Source organism: Triturus cristatus, chromosome 7 (assembly GCF_964204655.1).
Source record: "Triturus cristatus chromosome 7, aTriCri1.1, whole genome shotgun sequence".
NCBI classification, from domain to species: domain Eukaryota; kingdom Metazoa; phylum Chordata; class Amphibia; order Caudata; family Salamandridae; genus Triturus; species Triturus cristatus.
Window position 1 is genome coordinate 1,149,578,370 of NC_140590.1, and position 22,771 is coordinate 1,149,601,140.

A 22,771-nucleotide genomic window follows, 5' to 3' on the forward strand; every position below is an offset into this window, starting at 1 on the left:
TTCTTCCTCGGCTTCTTCCTCATAATAGGGCTCCTCTTCCTCTTCGAGGTCCCTTGTCAGCCCTTCTGCGTCGAACTCATCCTCGACTTAGACGACGTCCGCCGATGAAACCGTTGGAATCTTGAATTCCTTCATCCTGGCGTCGAACTCCTCCTTCCTTTGAAGGATGTTCTCCATTTCGGCCTCGAGCCGCCTCTTCTTTTTCTCCATTTCGGAGATGCTTTCGGCGTCGACCGCGGGTCTTTGATGAAACTTGCGTCGACGTCGAACGTTCTTTCTGCGTCGATCGGCCCGTTTCATGGGATGATTTCGACGACCCTTGCCTTTCGGCGTCTTTCTGCGCCAGGGAGTCCTTTTGTAAGGATCCGCTGGGCCTTTTGTCCGAAGTTCCCCCTTTGGACGTCGAAGTTTTCGGCGCCGGGGCTCCCTTCGTGGACCTTGACTCAGTTTTTCTCGAGTCACCCTCGTGTTTGAGGTGTTTTTTGATTTGCGCTCGACGATTCTCTTACCTCGTCTTCTTTTTTCTTGTCGGTCTCTACGACCGTGAAGTTTTTGGCTGTCTCGGCGACGTTGTCCTCGTCGTCCGTGTCGAGGCCCAGCGCGTAGAGTGTCGGGGGTTTTCCTTGGCCCTCCATGTTGGCGTTGGCTCTCCTCTGCCTCTCTCTCACCCTGAGTGTCTTCGGCGCGAAGACTGAGCAGGCGTTGCAGTCGATACTCTGATGATCCACCGGTAGGCAGAGGTTGCAGACCGGATGCAGGTCTTTCTGCGCGAACTTGTGGTGGCAGTTTGGGCAGAACTTGAATGGCGTCTTGTCCATTTCGCTCAGGGTCTCTGAGCGTGCATTCTCCAAGGTTGTCGAAGAAAAAGGCTCGCTGGTCTTCTTTCTTCGCGTTCCTGTCGAAATCTGTTCTTTCCTGATGTCTTCTCTTGATTCTATCGATGAAACTCGCTTTTCTTCCTTCTTCCTCCGAGTGAACTTCTGGAGCTTCCCGATGACGATCCAGACCCAACGGCGGAAAAAAGAATCTGAAGATGGCGCCCCAAAGGTGGGACTTCCGCAGGAAGCACAACGACGTCACGGGAGGTGCACCAAATGGTGGACGTCGACGCCCACCTGGGCTACAAAAAAAAAAAAAAAAAAAAAAAACAAAGGAAAGACTACGAATCCGGACCCAACCACAAGATCGCGGAATAATGCACAGCATAGTGAATCCAGAAAGATTCACGCTGCAAAACAGACAGTTTCCTGGGTGACATGACCTCACACCAGGAGAAAGTTCTCAAAAAAAGTTTAACAAAATGCCGTATAAAATAAAAAGTGGCTAAGCGGTAGCTCAGGCGAGATCTGTGCGATCAGTTGCGGAAAGTTAACAACAGACGTCAGTGCGTTGAGGTGGCGCCTGTATAGGCAACGCGCACGTCACTACCGGCGCGGAAGCGACTGAACTGAGCGCTTCCAACTGGCGCGCAGAGGTACTGCTCAAAAATATTACAGATCCAGTCGAACGCCTGGGGATATTTTAAGGTAAGACTTCTAGCCACTAATATCCATCAGATGTTGTAGATAGTTGTATTGCAAAATACTGTTCATAGATGGTCATACAAATTCCTGCCCCATTCATATTAATTGGGCAGGTTGCATTTTTCAACCCTGTACAAATGTCTCCGAACACAGGGATTGAGGCCTTTGAGGGAGACTATTTCTACATCCCTGCATTCGCATTTCCAGAACGTCAACATTTATAAAGCAGCTTCTTTCCCCTAAAGAAACAGGTACTGCTGGGAAGACATGGGAGCAAGTGTTTAGTAATCCTTAAGACAACAGTCTGCCTGCTGTCTCTGACAACCCCATACACCGCCTAAAAGGATTTTCAGAGAGATTACTGCAGAACACGTACCACTCCAGCAACCCTGTTTTAGCCAAATGTTTTTCTATAACAGGCCCATCATTGCAGCTTTCCTACCCCAGCCTCATGGTAGTAGCATGTCTACAATTCTCGGATGCACCATTTCGACTGTCCTACGCCCCTCAACATTGAACAAATGCTCTTACACCACTCGATGGGGTATTCTCTTAACTTTCTTACATTGTTGCCCCTAAACAAAATCGTGTGGATTCAGCGCCCTGCACCCTCTACTAGTTTATAACGTGCACAGAATGAGTCAATGCCCTAGTTAGGTATGCCAAGTGCATATGGGCTTCGGCATGGCAGCCATCTAGGCAATCTAGGATGAGACACTTCAGAAAGCATTAATGAGTGCTATGGAATGGCGTTCATGACATAAGAACAAAAAAGTATTGAACTTTGTGGTCTCCATCCTCCCACAATCAGGGGAAAATGAAGTACAGTTTGCCTATTAGCCCCCAGCCCTTCTCGCCAAGCTCATCTTCAACCTGTAAACCTACAGATTACTATATCAATTAGTGAAAAGCACCATGCAAAATCTGCCTGCAGGTACTATCTGCCCCACCACCAATAGTCATTACCACCACCAACGCCTTTCAAGCCTGATCTGAGCATCACCTAACAACCAAATACTGACGCGGAGTTTCAGCTATTTGAGTACATTACTGTAATAGAAAATCATTCTTCAGTTCGCCGGACTACCAGTGCTTTGAAGCTGCCTTACTACCCCACAAAGTCCTTTACAAGCATTTAACAAGCCAGGATACAAGAGATAGTTGCATTCTCACCACACCATCATAATACAGCAAGCTCTCCAGTCTACTCGTAGAGGACAGGAAACCAGATGGGTGGACTCCCCTCACTACCAGAGCAGGATCTGAAAGCCGCGCATTCAACATGTCACAGTGGGAAGGGAAGCTTGCTTCGTTCCCTCTCGCACACTGGTAGGGGACGGCTCTTTCAACACTTTGGGTGACAGGGCTGTTTTACCTACACAAGGGGCGAGATACAACATTTAAATCTCTTACCCCTTCTCTCCTTTGTTGATAAATTTCTGCACCTCCTTGACTCCCCTCCTGATCTGCTTCTGTTTAGAAGCTAAAAGAGAAAATACAAATTTAGATGCAGCAAAAACCTTCCCTTCGACCAACACGCAGTAGGTGGTCCTCTAGCGCCCCTCACCCTCCCTCGGATTGGTTGCAATCAATAACAAAAAAGTCGTAAATTTATGAAAATCGGTATTTCACTTTGTCCAACTTAGATATCTGTAACATTTAACTATGGGGTGTAAAAATAAAGACACGTAAATACTATTTGGTTAATGATGCACTGTTACCTGTTCTTAGCTCCCCAATCAAATAAATACATTACACACTGGTCTTTAATTTGGATTCACAAGTCCGCAGCCGCCCCCCCCCCCAAAGACTTTTTTCGTTAATTCGGCGCCCGTTGCTCCATATACGCTTGTAGAAGAGTCCCCATTCGTAACACCGCCTCGAACTTGCATTCTCGTTAACTGGTTTGCCCACTGTCTTGTGAATTGCCCAGAGATCGAGCAGTCTTCTCCTCACCTTTCTTGACGAGCTTGTACACTCTTTTGCATAGTTTACGGGGCGCCAGGGGCTTCGCGATCGGATTCAGATGGACCACCAACTCGTAGTAGTTTCTAGAGGGCGTCTCCGGAGCAGCTTCCTCCGCTCCGGGTTCCACCTTCACCTTCACCATGGCGCAAAGAAGGGGTTGCAGAGAGCAAGGAACGACGGCAACGGATAGCAGCAATCACCACAGATCAGAATAGCACGTTTACATACCGGAAGAACAACTCAAGTTCGCTTCCGGGGCGTGACCGCCCACAGATTTGATATACAGAAAAACACGCGCTATGTTATTTAGAAATAACGCCAATACTAGGACAACCTACACAGCGACATAACGGAGTTGCAGAATACAACGCGCAAACTGTGTTCCTAAAAGATCTAGCAGTCCTCCTTGAAAATAGAAAGATGCAAATACAATCAATACAACAATTATGTAAAGGGTGCGCTCTGACAGATCTGAAGAGCCAAACAGGTGAGGAGTCTGAGAGTGCCCAACTGAGATTTCGTTTAGAGCAGAGAGGGTGGCTGAAAGGGATGTAGATTTGGGGACCACTAAACATGCCATTCACCCTTGGAGTCTGGACACAAAACTGTCATTTGAAAGAACATTTTTAATAAGTGGAAAATCCGTTTTTTTAACCATATAAGGCGTAGAGTACAGGCACCCAACAGTGCTTCTTCCAACCGCCCAGCCGTCACTTCTGTAGGAGTGCAGCTCGCAATAAAGAGGACACCTCAGTATATTTGAGATTACTTTATTTAACTCCATACCGAGCGCCGGGACGCGTCCGCCCGCTCGCTCTGCTCCGGCACACTGGCGCGAACTCGCGCCTCTACCCAGAATGCCCCGTGGCACTCGGGAAAGACTAGAGCGCAACGCTACATATCTCCCCCTTTTAACCTTAACAAACACAACTTTATGAGGGAACAACATTACACAGTCTTACTTGCTCTGCGTGTCAACGTCTTCAAACCTTCTAGGCATCTTGATCACTCTGCCTGACCTCGTGTGGTATTGTCCTTGCTCTGGAGCCTCTCTTGTCCCTCCCGCAGGGGACTCTCTTCTGGCTCCCACCTCTCCTGTCCAACCTTCGTCCTTGCCTTGGACCATTGATTTAGTCTGTCTGTTAACTTCCTCTTCAGCGTTCCCCCTCAGAACCTTATGACTCTCTCCCATCCTTCTAGGCGAGACTGGCCCTTGTACCCCGACCTCGGGGCCTTCTCTTCCTTCCATCTCACCTCCGTCGTCCCCACCAGGCGTTCCTCCATCTTCAGGATCTTCCCATTTCATGATTCTGTTGCATTTCGCCATTCTGTCCTGCGACCACACCTTACCATCGCTCAGCAGGGCCGACCTGGCATATGACTCTACCACTTGAAGGGGGGGGCTGAACTTGCTCTCTCCTTTCTTCTTTAGGGTAGCATGTTTCACTCTTACCCATTCCCCTTTCTCTAGATTTACCTCCTTGGTGTTGTGTCGTTTGTTGTTATATTCTGTATACACGGCTTGTGCCTTGTACAAGTTGCGCCTCACCACCGCGGGCGACCATTTACTTTGCACCAGTAGATGTTTCCATGTCACATTGTCTTTTGTGAACGGTTCTCTCCCTCGCAGGATCTTGAACGGGCTGTACCCTGTGCTGGTCGGGGTGATGCGGTACGCCCACAGCATGCGTTGGAGTTCCTTCTCCCAGTTTAACCCCGCGCTTATTGCGGCTTGTATGGATCCCATTATCACCCGGTTGAACCTTTCTACTTGTCCGTTCCCCGCTGGGTGATAGATTGGGGTGTGTTTCACTTCAATCCCGTTCCTAGCCATAAAGGCGTTCCACTTCTCCGACACAAATTGTGGGCCATTGTCACACGTCAGCACTTTAGGTATTCCTTCCCTCACGAATGTGGCTGTGAGAAACGCTAACACAGTCTCCGTGTCAGCTGTGTCCTTTTCCACCACTTCCGGCCATTTGGAGTATCTGTCCACCACCGCTATGACGTACTTGGGTGTACCTTCCCCGTTCAGAACTGGGCCTAATATGTCCACTGACAGCATTTCCCACGGGTTGGACGGGCTTGGAAATTTTCCCAGTGGTGGTCGTAGCACTGATTGTGACTTGTCCGCCCTGTTGCATTGCTCACACATCCTGACGTGCCGTTCCACTTGCCCATCCAGTGCTGGCCACCAATATGCCTGCTTCACTCTTGCCTTAGTTTTCGTGATGCCCAGATGACCCTCATGCAGGAGAGTGAGTAGTCGCTCCACTAGGGTCGACGGCGGGATCACCTTGTCTCCTCTCAACAAGAACACTGGGTTGTCTCCAACTGACAGCTCTTCTCGTACTTCCCAGTACTTCCTTAGCTCGCTGTCTAGGTGCCTTTTCTCCGGCCATCCTCTCGTTACGTAGGTTTTCACTGTGCTCAAGGTCTCATCTGCTGTGTATGCCTGCTCCCACTCCTGGGCGCTGACCGCTCCTTCGTGATCTTGTGTGACAGCTACCATGTACTCCTACCATTCCGAGGCCTTACTGTTGTCTGCGGGTTCCATGGCCGCTGCTCTGCTCAGGAAGTCCGCTACTCTATTCTTGGATCCCGGGATGTACTCTACGTCATATACATAGTCTAAAAGCCTTAAGCTCATCCTCGCGATCCGAGGAGTCGCATGCGCGTGTCCACTTGATGTCAAAACCTTTACCAACGGTTTGTGGTCGGTACGGAGTAGGAATTTCGAGCCCCATATGAACTGCCTGAACCGTTCCATCGCCCAGACTGTCGCCAGCATTTCTTTTTCTATAACACTGAATTTTTCTTCGCTTGCCACCAAGGATCGCGAGGCGAAGCTGACTGTGTTGACCTCTCCTCCTCCGGCTCTTTGCATCAAGACCGCCCCTAGGCCTTTGTCACTTGCGTCCGTGGTTAAGATGGTTAAGGCCTCCTGATCAAATCCTACCAGGGGGATCGCTGAGCAGATGTCGTGCTTGATGCTTTCGAATTCGGTTTGTTCCTCTCGTGTCCACCTGAACACTGTCTTCTCTTTCAGGAGTTGCCTCAAGTGGTGCGTTTTCGTCGAGAAGTGCGGGACGAACTTGCTGTAAAACTCCGCCATCCCGAGGAAGGATCGGACATCTTCTTTCCTTGACGGCGTGGGCGCGTCTTTGATGGCCGCCATGTTGGCTCTCTTTGGTTCGATTCCTCTCCCGCTGATTTCGTGGCCCAGGTAGGTCACCGAGTCCACTCCGAATCGGCACTTCTGCCATTCCGCCATGAGCCCGTTCTGGCCCAGAATCGTCAACACCGTGTGCAGCTTCTTGTCGTGGTCTTCCGTTGACTTCCCCATGATGAGGATGTCTTCCTGAAAGTATTGCACTCCTTCCACCTTCTGGAATAACCTGTGCATTAGCTTTTGGAACACCGCTGCTGCTGACGCCAGGCCGAACGGCATCCTGAGGAATTTGTAGCACCCGAAGGGGGTGATGAAGGACGTTAGGTGGTTGCAGGAAGTGTGTAGCGCGATTTGGTGGTACGCCGAGGTGAGGTCTACGGTTGAGAACCACGTTACCCCCTTCGTTTTCGCCAACATTTCGTTGATCCGGGGCAAGGGGAACTGATCGACCAGGATGTTCTTGTTGAGCTCCCTCAAATCCACGCAGAGGCGTACCTTCCCACTCGGTTTCTGCGCTACCACCAGCGGAGCGAGCCATTCCGCGCTCTCGATCGCCTCTATGACTCCGTCTTTCTCCAGCCGCTGCAACTCTTCCTGGACAGCCTCCCTGCTCCTGAACGGGATGTTGCGGGCCTTGTGGCTGACTGGCTTTGCCCCCTCTTTGAGGCGAATTTTGTGGGTGAATTTCGTCAGTCTCCCGATGGTTCCTTTAAACACCTCTGGGTATGCTGTCTTCCACCTGCACCCTCTATGTGCTTGGCTGGCGTCGATCGACATCACCTGCGTGGATGCTCCCGGGTTGAGTTGTATGCCCAAGTTCCCTTGGTCCATCCATCCTAACACCGACGGCCCCTTCTCCGCTACGTACAGCTTTCCTTCCGCTCTGCGCCCCTTGAATTCGAACATCAACCTCCGGTACCCTACCATGGGTATGGGTTCGCATGTGAACGTGACTGGGTGGATGTCGGTCGGCAAGAGGTCGTCCCCTACTTTGGGCGTGAAGTCCGTCTCCCACACCGTCCGTTGGATGATCGTGTACGGGGAGCCTGAGTCTGCCACGATGTCCACCTCTACCCCGCCGATCTCCATTTGTAGCGCCGGCTTCTTGGAGCGCGTGCAGTTCACCCCTAACACCTGGTCGTCGATGCACAGGACTTCCTCGTCTTCCTCTTCCTCGTCCTGGTGTTCTCCGTCATCTCCCGGGTCTTGCGCCACATACTTCACTTCCTTCCTGTTGGTTTTGCGTCGGCACACCTTCTCGTAGTGCCCCATTATGCCGCAGTATGCGCACCTGGCTCGAAATGCGGGGCAGGCTCTGTCGTTGCTTTGGTGTGCTTGGCTGCCGCACCTGTAGCACGAGGTCTTGCTGTCCCCCGGAGGTCTAGGGTTCCTCGTGGGTCTTTGCTGGTATCTTCTCTGGAACCTTGCGTTGGCCGTCGTGCTCTGCGTTGCGCTTTCGGGTTTGTTCCTGTCTGTCACCTTGCAGACCGGTGTTTTGTCGCCGCTCTCCCACTTGGCTGCTTCCGCGCAGCGTTTGGATAGTTCCGCTTTCTTGACCAGTGCTACCACCTCCTTCAGCGGTGCATCCCCGTTGACCCATAGTTTCTCTTGTATGGCTGTGTGGGTGGTGTGCATGATGATCTGGTCCCTGATTAGTTCATCGTGTAGTGCGCCGAATTTGCAGGTCAGCGCCAGCTTCTGCAGTGCTGATACGTACTCATCAACCGATTCCTCCTTGCGCTGTTTCCGCTGGAAGAAATTGCACCGATCTATGGCTGTGCACACCACCGGCCGGTAGTGGGCATCTAGGTCGTCCAGCGCGTGTTGGAACACTTCTGCGTCGCCCACTGGTCTGGTTGGTTTCACTAAGCTGTCGTAAACTCTGATGCCCTCCGGGCCAAGGTTGTGTAAAAGTATTTTCTTCCTCCTTGCGCTCGAGAACTCCCCTTCACCTTCTTCTTCCAAGGCTTCCCGGTAGTTCAGGAAGTATCGCTTCCAGTCCTCCCATGGCATCGCTGGGTCTCCCCTTTTTGGCAAGAAGGGCACCAGGTTGGTGAGGGACGTCGCTTGTGCACACATCCTGTCTCCTCTGCGCTGCGCTGGGCTTCGCCCGTCACCTGTGTCCGGTGGGCTCCCTGGGGCTCGCCTTCCTCCTCTCCGTCTGAGTGTGTGGGTGAGGGACTGCCTTGCCGTCCCCTCGCTGCCCCTTGGGTCGCCAGTTCGGTCGTTACCTCGGTTGATGGGCTGCGCGTCGCCCTCCTTGGCGCGGTCTGCCACGTGGCCCCACTTGTCGCGCTTTCCCGCTTACTCGTGTTCTCCAGGGCGCTGTGGTGAGTCTTCCCGCTTCTGCCCGGTCAGGCGTGGTCACTGCTGGGTCGGTGTCCCCTCGCCTGTGCCCCTTTCCGTGCGGTCGCTGGGCTGTGCTCACCCCGGGCTGGCTGGTCTCGCCTGGAGGCTCTTCCGTGGTCCTTTTGCTCTGCCCGTGCGTTTGGCGCCTTTCTTGTCGCTCCTGCCTCCTTGGGCCTCCTGCCCTGGGCCCCTGCAGTGTGGACGCACCTCTGCCACGCATGGTAGTGTCCTGGTCCGGCTGCTCGTGCTCCTCGCTGCTTCTATCCCACCCTCGTCGCCATTTTGTAGGAGTGCAGCTCGCAATAAAGAGGACACCTCAGTATATTTGAGATTACTTTATTTAACTCTATACCGAGCGCCGGGACGCGTCCGCCCGCTCGCTCTTCTCCGGCACACTGGCGTGAACTCGGGCCTCTACCCAGAATGCCCCGCGGCGCTCGGGAAAGACTAGAGCGCAACGCTACAACTTCCTGTTCACATCATAACATTCTCCAATTCTTCGCCCCAAATTCTAAATTTAAAGAGGCTTTGCTTTTTACACATTACTATTTACCTCGAACACCGCACATCCCTCCCAATAACAAGAAATTGTGCAGTTCTACTTAAATGTATACATTCTATTAGTATTTGACCTAAACAGAACAACACATTCAGGGTAAATTCGGTGTATTGAATAGTCCTCCAATAACACAGGGTCTTTCCTTTCTCTTTGTGGATATAATGTTTTTTTCTTTTCCTCCTCACCAGGAATTTTAGAATTCAGTACTGCAAATCCGACACCAGCTCCCGTAACACAATCATCCCCTCCTTTCATGCTGCGATCATGCACCAATCTCTCCTCACATTCCATTTCGCCACACCTTCCAGCAACACAGTGCTACCCCATATTTTGCTATTTTTTTCCAGAAAATTCAGATTCACCTTTTCTCACATTAGTACTTAAATTGACTCGCACCCAATCACGCACACCAAATATGCACACATTTTAATTTATCATTCTGCATTTGCTAATATATACTCTGCTTAGTAGCTTACTCTCTTATTTACCTGTTAAACATCATATCCCCTCTTCATCTCTATCCACACCCACCAAGGACATGTCACTGTTGTAGACTTCCTGCCACGTAAAAGCATAAAAGGTGACTAATTAGTAACCGAATGAGGCGTGGATCTATAATTCCACAACATGTTTCTTTTTCCAGTCCAAATTACTTCTAGTAGCCAATTGCAAACACTCCATCAACACTTTGTTGAATCTCTTGACTAAACCATTTGCCCTTGGATGATACAACGCTGTCCTGTAACGTTGTATGTTGTAAAATCCCCAAAATGCGGACATTTTTTTCATGTACTACTGACAATTCTGACCAAATCAATTACATTTTCCAAGTAAATCATCTTTACCACATTCCCTTCTCCATCCAACTGCCAAATTTTGTTTTACTTCAATAAACTTTCATGACAAGCCAAAGCAGTTTGCCACTCTTCTGGAGTAATCACGCCATCCAGTGGCATCACCATGTTAGTTACTGCCCATTCATCTGTATCACAGTCATCCATACAAGGCAATGGTAACAGTGATAGACAATCAGCCTTGATATTCCTCTTACCGGGTACATATTTCATATCAAAAGAATATTTTTGAAGTCTAAATAACATTTTGCTATACGAGGCTTTGCCTTTGCTCCACCTTTGGTTGTGAAAATATCCACCAAAAATGTGTGATCTGTTCTTAATTCAAACCTCGATTCCCATAAACAGGTCCTAAAGTATTGTATCCCCCACCAACATGGCAACGCCTCCTTCTCAATTCCTGAGTAACCACTTTAAGCTCCTTTTAATGTTCTTGACGCAAACTCGGACTCATTTTCCTCCTTTGTGTTATTGCATCAAAACCTTGCCCTGGCCATAGGCACTTGCATCTGTTACCAAAATAGTTTTAAAAATTGGACTGTACAATAGTAATCTATGGGGATTTAGCTATACTTTGCTAGACACACATAAAAGATCTCTCACTATCTTTACTCCACTCTAATTTCTTCCCCTTTTTCAGCAACATTCTCATTTGTGTAATAATGTCAGCAAAGTGATTCACAAACTTCGCATGATTTTCTGCTAAACCCAGAAATGTCTTCGGTTGTTCTTTGTTAACCAGGCTAGGTGCACAGTCTGTTGCTTCCAAAAGTTTAAGTTTTGGTATAATACTCTCAGCTTTCAATAACATGATCTAAATATTCAACTTCAGGCACTGCACATTTACATTTCTCCACAGCAATCTTTAATCCAGCATCTTGCAATCTTTCAACAACTAACTTTAAAGTTGTATAATGATCAATCATATTCTTGCTGTAAACCAGAATGTCATCTTGGAATACCATGACACTTTTTACCCAAGATAACAATTTTTGGATTAACCCTTTGTACAACAGGAGAGGCTGACATTGGTCTTAAAGGCATTCTTACATTTCTTAAATCCCCATATGTAGTTACAAACAATGATAAGTGTCTACGGTTTGGATGCAATACAATTTGATGAGATAAGCCTTAGATAGATCTAATGTTGTAAAACATTTGCCTTTCTTTAGAATACTTAACACTTGTTTTATATTTAGTAATGGATAGCAATCTATCCATATATATTCAGATTGTGTACACACATATACATTTCCATTCTGTTTCTGTGCCAAACCACTGGACTAAACCATTCTGGTTATCTGATGGGTTCAAGAACCATTTCTGCATATAGTTTATCTAACTCAGTCTTCAATGCTTCTTTCGTAGGCAAATGCACAGTCCTTACTTTATGAACCATGGGTCTAGCTCGTTGGCTGAGACTGATACGATGTGAAAACCCTTACATTTCCCTAACTTATTCTGGAATCCTTCTGTGGATTCAGCTTTCCACTTGTCAGTTTCCATAATACTCATACTTACAACTTGATCTAGGTAATTAGGATTTAAGGCAATACCTAATTTATTTTGCTAATTTCAGCCCAACATTAAGCTACACTTTTTCACTACATATATTTCCCTGTAGTTGATTTTCCTATGAATTCAATGGCGGCACTAAAACATCCCAAAATGGCTAATTTGTTCTATAATAACCCACCGTATTAGCACTGGTGTCTTCTAGATATACACCTGGAAGTTTTCTGGATGACCCTTTATCGATTAATCTATATGGGGAACATGAGTTTGCCCACATGTCAACATGAACTCCTGCTCTGTTAACCCTGAATTTAGAAGGGTTATATGATTCATCAATAAGCATTGTGTATTCTTCAACAGTATCAGTACTTGAATTATTTTCCATCTTAAAGTCACTCACCAGCAACACTTACTTCATCATCTGCAAATGAATCTTCTTCCGTCATCTGTACATCAGATGTTTCGCTAAATTTCTTCTTCTCTTCATCTGTTACTGTTTTATATATCCTTGAAAAATGTCCTAATTTTTTACATTATAAAATCTGACCTTCACAGCAGGGCAAGTATTAGATGTTTTCAATGTGTTTAAAATGTCCACATCTAAATCACTGGCTTTTCTATTTTTCCTCAGTCCCTTCACATTTTTGTCTTTATGCACATTTTTCTTGTTGGTAATTACATTTACCTCTTCTGACTTAGATTGATTACTATCCCCTTCATTGATTACTATCCCCTTCATTTTTTCCCATCTGGATTCAAAGCCTTTACAAACAATGACGTTTTCTCCATTTTTTTCCAACGGCCGTAGCCTTTTCTGAATGTGCCTCACCAATACTTAACAGTTTCTCTTGAATTTTCAAATTGCTAGTGCGATTAATTAACTGATCCCTTATAATTTCATCATGCAATTCTTTGAACTTATATGTAGCAGCCAGTACATGTAAACAACCAACATACTGCTCAATTGCCTCCCTGGGTAACTGTTGTCTTGAAACAAATGTATCCCTTTCCTCTACTGCAATACATTTTTTGCTATTATGTTCATGAAGTGCCTTAATCACTTTTTCATATATCCATTTCCATATCATCTTCCTCAAGATCCTCCATAATAGGTAAACTTCTTTTTTTTTTTTTTTTTTTAAAGATTTTATTGTGCATAAAAAAGGGTTACAAACACGGGCCTACAACCACCAGGGCCGGCCGCTAGTAGTCGAAGTGTTCCAGCATATCAGAAAACAATGACTGGCCCACAGGGGCTCCACACTATCACAGTAGATCAGACTGCACATAAGGGAAATCAGAATACACACTTTTAGCATAAATAACAACAAAAAGAAAAATACAAAAATACAACAAACAAGGCGAAACGACTTATGAAGGGCGGCGAACACCAGCCGGGGGAGTCAACACCCAACCACCCGAGGGCGGTCAATAAAAGAAGACCTGAGAGGGAGGGGGGGGCCACGAGAGAACCAAGTCTGTACTCCAAAGTACGAGATACACAAGGAACCCTCAAGGATCAGGGGGACGAGGCAACCCCGGACGTATCCACCAAAGGGGGAGCACAGATAGACCCACGATACGCGTTTCACTGCCCCCAAATTTTACCCCAAGCCCCCGGTTTACCACGAGCCACATACACCGTTTTCTCCCTGAACATGCACCAGTCCATGTTCTCCTTCCAGACGGACACGGTGGGAGGCCGCTGGGAACCCCAAAGCTGTGCAATATCTCTCTTTGCAATCATGTTCCCCAAGGCCGCCCACCGAGCCTGAGCCGCATTGCAGTCATTGGGCTCCCATACATTCAGCACACAACGACGCACCTCCGGCAGCAGAAAGACCCCGGTGACTCGTCTCATAATATCATGCACCCGGCGCCAGTATTCCGCCACCTCGCGGCATTCCCATAGGATATGGAGAAAGGTAGCACTGAGCCCGCAGCCACGCTTACAGAGTCCGTCGTCTGAAAACCCCATCGAGACCAGGCGGGGGCCCGTCACATATACACGATGGAGAATCTTAAGCTGGACCAGGCGGAGACGGGCCGGGATGGCCACCTCCTTAGGGCATGACAGTGCAGTCTGCCAGTCCTCATCGTCCAGCTCCACCCCATCTCCCGTCCATGCCTCCCGAAGACGCACCAAGAGGTCAGCCCGATTGTTTATCAGTTTTTTGTAAATCAGGGAGATAGTACTGTCGGGGACGTGACCATCGAGTATGCGGTCCTCGAGAGGCGAAGAAGAAGGGACCGTGGTCCCCTCCCCAAAGACCGAAAGCAGGGCGTGCCGAACCTGTGCATAACGGAAGAACTCTCTGTCACTAAGCTCATACTCGCGCTGAAGCGCCGCGAAGGATTTAACCGCACCTTTAACCCACAGGTCCCCCACTCTGCTGATGCCGATCGTATCCCAGCGCTCGAAGCCTTTCGTTGTCCAGAGGCTTCCCAAGCGGTCTGAGTCGAATAGAGGAGTGGCGCACGTTAAACGCTCACTCCAGCCCATAGCAACGTTAGCCGCCTTCCAAACACGGACCGCAATCCTGGTAGGGCCCGTAAGGGCCCTACCAGCAGACCGCGAGTAAAGCGCTCTGTTATAGTTGCCGCCGGGGAGCAGGAATTTATCCATCTCATACGCCGGGTTCGAACCAGGAGCGTACGTAGCATGATTAATGGCAGACAGCTGGGAGGCCCAATAGTACCGTCTAATATCAGGAAGCGCGATGCCCCCGTCATACCAGGAAAGAGTCAGCTTGGCCAAAGCGATACGCGATCGCCCGTCCCAAACCAGTCTCCTCTGCAAACTCTCCACCTCCCTAAAGTAGGTCGCAGGAATGACATCGAAGGAGTTCTGGAGTGCATAAAGGAATCTGGGAAGGGACATCATTTTAAACAGCGCCGCGCGACCAAGCGTAGACAAGGGCAGCTTACACCACCGAGCCGTATCTGCCCTCAAACGCCGGAGTGGAGACAGGAGATTCTGCTCATAGCGGACCGCCGGATCCAACGAAACGTACACCCCCAGGTATTTAAAGCCGGACTGAGATATTTGGAGCGGAAGCCGAGGCGGCAAGAGAGGAAGACCACCAGAGATAGGATACACACAAGATTTGGACCAGTTGATTATCAGACCCGAGTTTTTCCCGAAGGAAGTAAGGACATCAAAGAGAACATTGAGCGACTTCCGCGGTGAGGTGAGATACAAGAGAATATCATCCGCGTACAATGAAACCCGATCCTCGAAGCCCGGGGCCCACCGGAGCCCTCTAATCGAGGGCTCCCAACGGAGCCAGGCAGCGAGCGGTTCCAGGGCGAGAGCAAAGAGCAGCGGGGACAACGGGCATCCCTGCCTAGTTCCCCTCCCGAGAGCGAAAGGCAGAGAAACCCGCCCATTGACAACCACCTGAGCCATTGGTCCAGCATAGAGGAGCTTCACCCAGCTAAGGAACCCCTCCCCAAAACCAAACTTCGCCAAGACGGCCCAAAGAAATGGCCATTCAATGGTATCAAAGGCCATCGTGGCGTCTAGGGAAACCAATATGGCAGGTTCAGCGAAGTACTCAGCCCTAGCGAGGACGCCGTGCAGACGCCGTAAGTTGAGAGCGGTATTACGATGTGGGATGAAGCCACATTGATCCGGATGTATCAAGTCACATATAACGCTCAGCAAGCGATTGGCGAGGACCTTAGCAAGGATTTTGGGTTCGGCATTTAGCAGGGAAATAGGCCTATAGGAGGCACAGCGGTCACGTGGCTTACCCTCATTGGGAATCACCACTATAGTAGCCAGACGCTGGTCGTCAGGAAGGGAACCCCTCTCGAGCGATTCCTGAAACATATGACGGAGGAAAGGCGCGATTTTATCCGGGCGCAACTTATATAGTTCAATCGGCAGACCGTTGGGGCCCATAGCCTTGCCCGAGCGGAGGGAGCGAATCGCAGTAGCTATCTCTTCGACAGACAAAGGGGCATCCATCAGCTCGCGGTCCTCGACGGATAAGCCGGGCAGGGCAATATCCCGAAGCAGAAGACGAGAGTCGTCCTCATCTCTATCAGACACCGGGGAGTACACTGCACGGAGGTGGTCAGCAAAACACTCAACAAGCTCACCAGGCTCAGTCACACACACTCCGTCCGACACCCGAAGCTCCGGGACCACACGATTCACTCTCTCCTTCTTGTCCAACCAGGCAATCAGCTTACCCGCCTTGTCTCCGGCGTCATACAACCTACCCTGCTGCTCCCTATACATAGTCTTGGCAGCATTAGTGATGCGAGACTTATATTCAAACTGCTTCAGGCTGAGGGCATGCAGCCCATCCGGGGTGACACCCGCCTCCAACGCTGCCTCCAGCCCCGATATTTCAGTCTCCAGCGTCACAACCGCCTCTCTCTTAACCCTCTTGGCCTCCACTATCTGGGACAGGGCATGCCCGCGGAGCACTGCTTTGAAAGCTTCCCACAGGGACACCGAGGACAACACCGACCCCTCATTCTCAGAAAAATATTGATCAATCGACTTAATCAGGCTATCACGGATCTTGGGGTCTCGCAGGTACCAAGGGTTAATAGGAGCGATCCGCCCAGCGGACCGCGACCCGGTGTCAAAAAGCAACCACAGTGGGGAATGATCAGAAATACCCCTGGCCAGGTGTTTGACCTCTCGAATCCGAGTAGCCTGGGCCGCGGGCATAAGGAAATAATCCAGTCTGGAGAGACTCCCATGGTCCCCAGAGTGAAAGGTGTACTGACACTGTGTCGGATGCATTAACCTCCAACAGTCCACCAGACCGAAGGTCTCCAGGAGCCCGCCCAGCCACGCCTGGGCAGCAGGGAGGGCCCTGGGCGGATGACGGTCCAGGTCACCCGAGACAACCGAATTAAAGTCCCCACCCATAAGCAAAAGACTGTCAGGAAGCCCAAGCAACATACGACCCAAGTCTGAGAAGGTGGAGTTCTGGAGGCCCGGGGGAACATATACCGAGATCAAGGAAAGGGACTGCCCCTCCCACCTCCCAGTCAGAGCCACATAGCGCCCTCTATCGTCTGGGACCACCCTGGTGATCTCCAACGGAAGTGAAGCTCGCAAGAGATTGCCCACCCCTCTCGAACCAGTGGTGAAACCAGAGTGGGCCACAAGTCGATATCCCCCCCTGTTCATAGCCCGACAAACATTGCCAACCAGATGCGTCTCCTGTAAGAACACCACATCAGGAGTCAGACGACGCAGATATTGCAGCACAACACCCCGTTTGATACGGTCCCCCAATCCATTGACGTTCCAAGACATCAATCTCAACCCGTCCCCCCCCATCCCCTCCAGTAGATCAAGGGCCCCCTAGCAAAGAGCTCAACACCCAAGGATGAACCATAGCCAATACTGCGCCTTGAAAACAAAAAACACAAATGCAAACAACCCCACCCACCCACCAACCCCCCCCCCAACTCCAACACCCCCCACCCTGCACCCCTGCGGTCCAAAAAACCACCCCAACTTGCAGTGTGCCTGTCGCCCTACAAACCCCATTCTACGAAAAGACCCCGGAGGAGGGAAGGGACCCGTCCCCGCCCGCTCCCCACACACAACATAGTGAAACAAAATGCACAAAAGAAGTAGAACCCAGCCGAACAGTACAACATGGCAGAGTCCGGGACCATAAGTCACTCCAAAGGAGACCCGCCACCCTCGGTACCGTCAGAGGGCCCAGTCCGGTCACCCCGGTCCGGCAGCGAATCCAGCCAGTCACTCACAGTCGCAGGAGAGTCAAAAAAGGTAGTCCGATCTTCATGTTCCACTCGGAGCCTTGCAGGATAAAGCATAGAGTACTTGAGACCGAGGTCCCGGAGACGCCGCTTCACCCCCTGGAAGCCCATCCGCTGTTTCTGGACAAGTTGGGTGAAGTCCGGGAAAAAGTTAATGGACGAGTTCTCATGTCGGACCGGGCCATGGACCCGTGAGGCCTGCAGAATCGCGTCTCGGTCTCTGTAATGGAAAAGTCTCGCAACGATAGGCCTCGGGAGGGCACCCGGTCGCGGCCGGCCACCTGGGACTCGATGGGCCCGCTCCACAGCGAAAAACTTACTCAGGCCAGCGGGAGCAAGATGTTCGAGGATGAGCTCCTCGACCAGGAGATCAACCGGGCGGTTATCGGAGGTCTCCGGAACGCCTATGACGCGGATGTTATTGCGGCGGGCCCGTCCCTCGAAGTCTTCCAGCCGCCGGGCCATCAGATCATTGGCTGACTTGAGATCGCCGAGAGTGGCCTGCAGGTCCGACACGTCCGTACCAAGGGAGGACGTCCGCACATCCAGCGATTGAACCCTCTCGTTGGTCTTAGAGAGATCCGCCCGGATTAGCGTAATGTCAATGGCCACCGTGTCGATTTTACGGGCCAAGGCCTCGTACTGCATAGCGATGGTCTCTCTGATGCCCTTAATGGCGCCCATGATGTCCTGCAGGGACAGATCCGGAGAAACGGACAGGCCACCACTGGTGTCCTCCGGGGGGACATTGGCCGTCCCGGGGGATCCTTTACCCTGAGTGTAGCGGTCCATGTTGTTCGTCTGGACCGGTCCCCCACGTAGGGATGTTTTGGTCTTACGCCTCTCGGGGTCTCCCTTGCCTCCCATGAGAACCTCGATCGCCGAAGGGGACCACCGAGGAAGCGTCGAGGTGGCACAGGCCAGGCAGACGCGTGTCGCACCACAGGCCGCAATATGGCGGAGCAAAGGGACCACCGTCAATGAGCACACTGGCAGCAGACGATGCCACCGGCATCAAGCGAAGGCAAAATGAAAGCCCAGTCGCACCAAGCAAGTCCACAGTCCAGCCCCTCAAAGACCAAAAGTGAAACCGAAAGTGATGTGACGGCCACTGGCACAGCCCCGCTGCCGTTGTTGTTCAACTACGCCCCAGCTCCACAGATCACCCTCACATCGGGCACAGCCGTCGGGTGGGCCTCAAAAGTTCAAACCACCATAACTCCGGATTGCCAGGTCCGATTTGATTTCCGAAAGGAGTTTAGTGTTCAGCCAGCATTCGTCTCCCAGATTCCATCAACCAAGTCAGGATAGAGTCAGGATAAATTCCGAGGAGCAGCGAGGGTCCGGGGAGCCCTGTGCTCACGCGACCATCTTGGATGCGCGCTAGGCTCCTCCTAATATAGGTAAACTTCTTAACATTTTTCTTCCCTTTGTTCCTAAGTTGTGCTTCAACAATGCTAGTCTCCTCTTCGGAATAAAAACATCACCTCTAATAGCATCCAAGTAATTTTTAAATGCTTCCTTCCAATCCTTCCATGGCATGGAATGTTGTCCAGGTTGCTGTAAAAACTTTGCTGATGCTGTTATTGATTCCATGGCTCATATATACTATATATAAATGTATATAATGAGATTACAGTTTTTAATAATTAAATAATATAACAAAAGTAGTCACCGATGTCTTGTAAGCTGCAATGTTTTCGTTTTGGATTGGCGTTGTTGAATGTGAAACTCCTTGTTACAGTCCTACCTCTATTTTCAGGAAAAACTTGATTCTAATGTTGGAAATCACTTCCTACTTCCATTAATTTAGTTACACAATGACCATGTGCAGTGTGCTGAAACATCAGGTAAGTCAATCCTAATGCATTTTCTTTTCTTTTTTTCCTGATCATTTGTTGTAGTCAGATCCCTTAATTGCGCTAATGAAAGGGTCACGCACGAGCGTCCACTCCTGAACACACACAGATTATGCCTTCACTCCCACAGTGCCTTTACATTCGTGCACACACATCAGATAATTGTCTCAAGCACCCACAAGCCTCCGACAAGAATTCTCACACTTGTAACTGTGCTTTTTCAAATAACGTATGCTTCCCAAAATAATTTTTGCACCATACAGCTTTTAAATTAAATGCATGTCTTCACCACAGATCCAACATTATATTGGGATGACAGTTTCCACTTCAGATAAATCTCAATAAACGCACTGAGCCGTCTGCCAGCTGAGCCACTCTTTGGTATGCAAATGCTGTTTCACTACTGAAGATAAGCTTTTTAATTCTGTGTGCATTGCTGCTCTGGGTCTGGGAACTTTAAGCCCCAGCTTGCATAGCCATAAGGAGGAGGGACCAGGACTGCCACTTTCTGCCGCTGTAGCGCTATATAGTACCTGAGGCACGGGCCGAATCCCGGGCATAGCTCGGGCCAAGGGCAGGGTCATCCTGCACCCTTCAGCGACCCGAGGAGGCCATGATGGGCCACCCCTCTTGGCTGTGTTCCCAGGAACTGTATGGTAAGACTATTTTAATTTCGGGGTGTCTGGTCTGGGGGAAAGGACACTGATGCCCTGATTCTTTTATCTTTGCCATTGCACAAGCTTAATCCTTCTGGCATAACACTGGTCATAACATGAGCAAGCGGAAGATGCACGCGGATAAGGATAATGTTAATAAGCCTCCGAATGGGAATGCATTGGACTCTTACCTAGCCCGCATGATTAGAGCTATCACAAAATAAATTTACCTTGTTGAGCGACAGCTATCCCTGGATGGGGGGGGGAAGGCCCTCACCCTTTTGTGCCCACTGAGTCAAGAATACCACCAAGGAGAGACAGCCTGGGCCCAGCTAGTACATCTAATCTGCAATTGCCTGCTGATGTGTTTCCAACAGAGATGAGTGGAACAGATGTTCTAAATGACAATGATAACACCCCTTCAGCAAAAAGAAAATAAAAAAACACGTGACCTGCTGCAGGGAGACCTCTTACCCGACATTTGAAGGAACGGGATTCATCTGGGGCCAAGGAAGGTGCCGGGGACAGGGCATCATTAAACTGGGACGTTATTTTGGATAAACATAAACCCATTATAGCCCAGTGTGCTGCCCCTCTGGTGGATAAACTGCAAAGTTTGGAGACAGCGGTTTCAAATTTATTGAAGAAATTTGATACAGCTAAGGGTCATTCTCCTGCTAATATAGCCCAACTAGCTGCTTTGGGAAATAACAATATAGTTGTGGGGCAAAACCTGCTCAAAGATACTGCCTGTCTACCTCTTTGTTCCACCCTCTATTGACAGCAATATAATAGTAGGTCCCCCAATACCCAATAACAATGAAGTAGCCATAACATCAAGTTTGGGGAAGGAAAATGGGATACACAGGGGACATACTGGGAGGAAAAGAGGAATTATCCAGTATGCTAAAGCTATGTCCATCCTGAATTTACCACCTGCTGTTCATACACTGCCATAATGACACAGGTTCCAGAACTAATCCCTAATACTGAGGAGACCACCTCCCAGCTGCAAAATAAAGTCTGCCATTGGTTGTATAGTAACACCAACTTTAACATTAGGGAGTTTAATGATATATTGTTTGTTAGGAGGGTTGGGTGGGGGAGGGCTACTATTTAACATCTGAGGGGGGATTGTGGGGTGATTTACTGTAAATACACTGCATTAGCAAGGCGATTGTTTCAAAGCTTTAATACACAGCTTTCATTGGAGGAGGGCATAAGTATTGTACCGCTAGGGTTTCTTTATAGGCACCTGCACCTGAGTTCCTGGTTAGGATCCACTCTGTCTGCAAGAATAGTAGAGAAACCATCTATCCCTATCTACAATAGATGTATTCCCCTGACTAGTTTGGACAATAATGATTGACTTCCTGGTCTTTCCCATGCCCGCATATGTAAGGAACAGCCCTCACTGGTATACCCACCCACATATAATGGGCGTCTAAATCAGTATCCTACATTACGATTTGTTAGCTGGTACATAGCGTTATCAGTTCCAAGATATCAAACCCAGAGTGGCTCAATTTTGTAACACAGAATTATGCGATAATGCTGCAGGAAACATGGGTGCTGGACTTTGTTTTCCAGGATGAGTTTGAATGTTTCTGTGTGCCAGCCAAAGCCATTCTAGGACAGAGAGCACAGGTTGGGTTAGTTATCATGATCCTCATATCCATTCTATTCAGGGTCCTTCCTGTACCTTTAAAACATTGGGGGATCCAGTTCTTGTGGATAGTGGTGTCTAGTAATTTTAGTTTTTTGGGTAAAATTTGTCAAATTCTGTGTATGACCCTGGCTGTCTTGATTGAGACTCTATTTGAAGTGTTGTACGTTCTTGAGGCTAGATTCCTCTCTAAACTAAAATGTTTTAACATGGTATTGGGAGGGAATTTTAAAGCCAAGTTGGGCCGGAACTCTCTTAATCTTGACCCTTTTCTGCGAGTAGATACCTTTCTTTGTCCACCAAAAGAAGTAGGAGGTTGATTAATGCCCTTGGCCAGACTGATCTCATCAATGTAGGAGCAATTATGAGGCAACCATTTCATCTAAAACCAACGTTTGTGGGCTGTGGTAAAGAGTCAGTTATTGACTATGCCTTCATCTTAAGGTCTCTGGAAAAAACTGTACAAGCAGGGGGTGTTTTGGATACCTGCTACAGTGACCATAATCCCATTGAAGTTGATATGATAATACCTACCAGTGAAGTGGTAAAATGAACCCTGGTTTAACCAGTTTGACCACCAAAGGTAAAGATCTAAGAATTAATTGTAGTTCTATCCCCATCCTGTTTAACTCTCTTATTGGAACCAATCTGGATTTACTACCCCCCAGATGGTGTTTTGGAGACTCTTTCAATAGTTAAACAACGACCAGATGTTAAGCTGATCATGCATAGTGTATCGGGTACCAAAGGAACCAAGATAACCGGATGGTTTGATGATAAATGCAGGGCTGCTAATAGGCAATTTTAAGAGAGGTTTTAAACACCCCGCCAAGAAATCAAAAACATATTTTCCTAGCTAGAACAATTTTTAGTGTGGCCATTAGGGATAG

General features: G+C 49.2%; 1 protein-coding gene and 1 long non-coding RNA gene across 2 annotated transcripts in view; one reads left to right on the plus strand and one right to left on the minus strand.

The window, feature by feature from the left end:
• The window catches only part of NHP2 (NHP2 ribonucleoprotein), a 31,816-nt gene extending 28,076 nt beyond the window's left edge, over nucleotides 1-3,740 (minus strand). The window contains exons 1-2 of the mRNA XM_085618371.1: nucleotides 3,480-3,740; nucleotides 2,937-3,006 (exon numbers count right to left, since the gene is read on the minus strand). Coding sequence (XP_085474497.1) covers nucleotides 2,937-3,006; nucleotides 3,480-3,633 — 224 coding nt within the window. The 5' untranslated portion in view covers nucleotides 3,634-3,740. The remainder of the gene's footprint in view (nucleotides 1-2,936; nucleotides 3,007-3,479) is intronic.
• An 83-nt stretch (nucleotides 3,741-3,823) lies between these two features.
• LOC146811294 (uncharacterized) overlaps nucleotides 3,824-22,771 on the plus strand; it is a 36,295-nt gene continuing 17,347 nt past the window's right edge. Inside the window, exon 1 of the long non-coding RNA XR_014966710.1 lies at nucleotides 3,824-3,978. This is a non-coding gene — a long non-coding RNA (uncharacterized LOC146811294). The remainder of the gene's footprint in view (nucleotides 3,979-22,771) is intronic.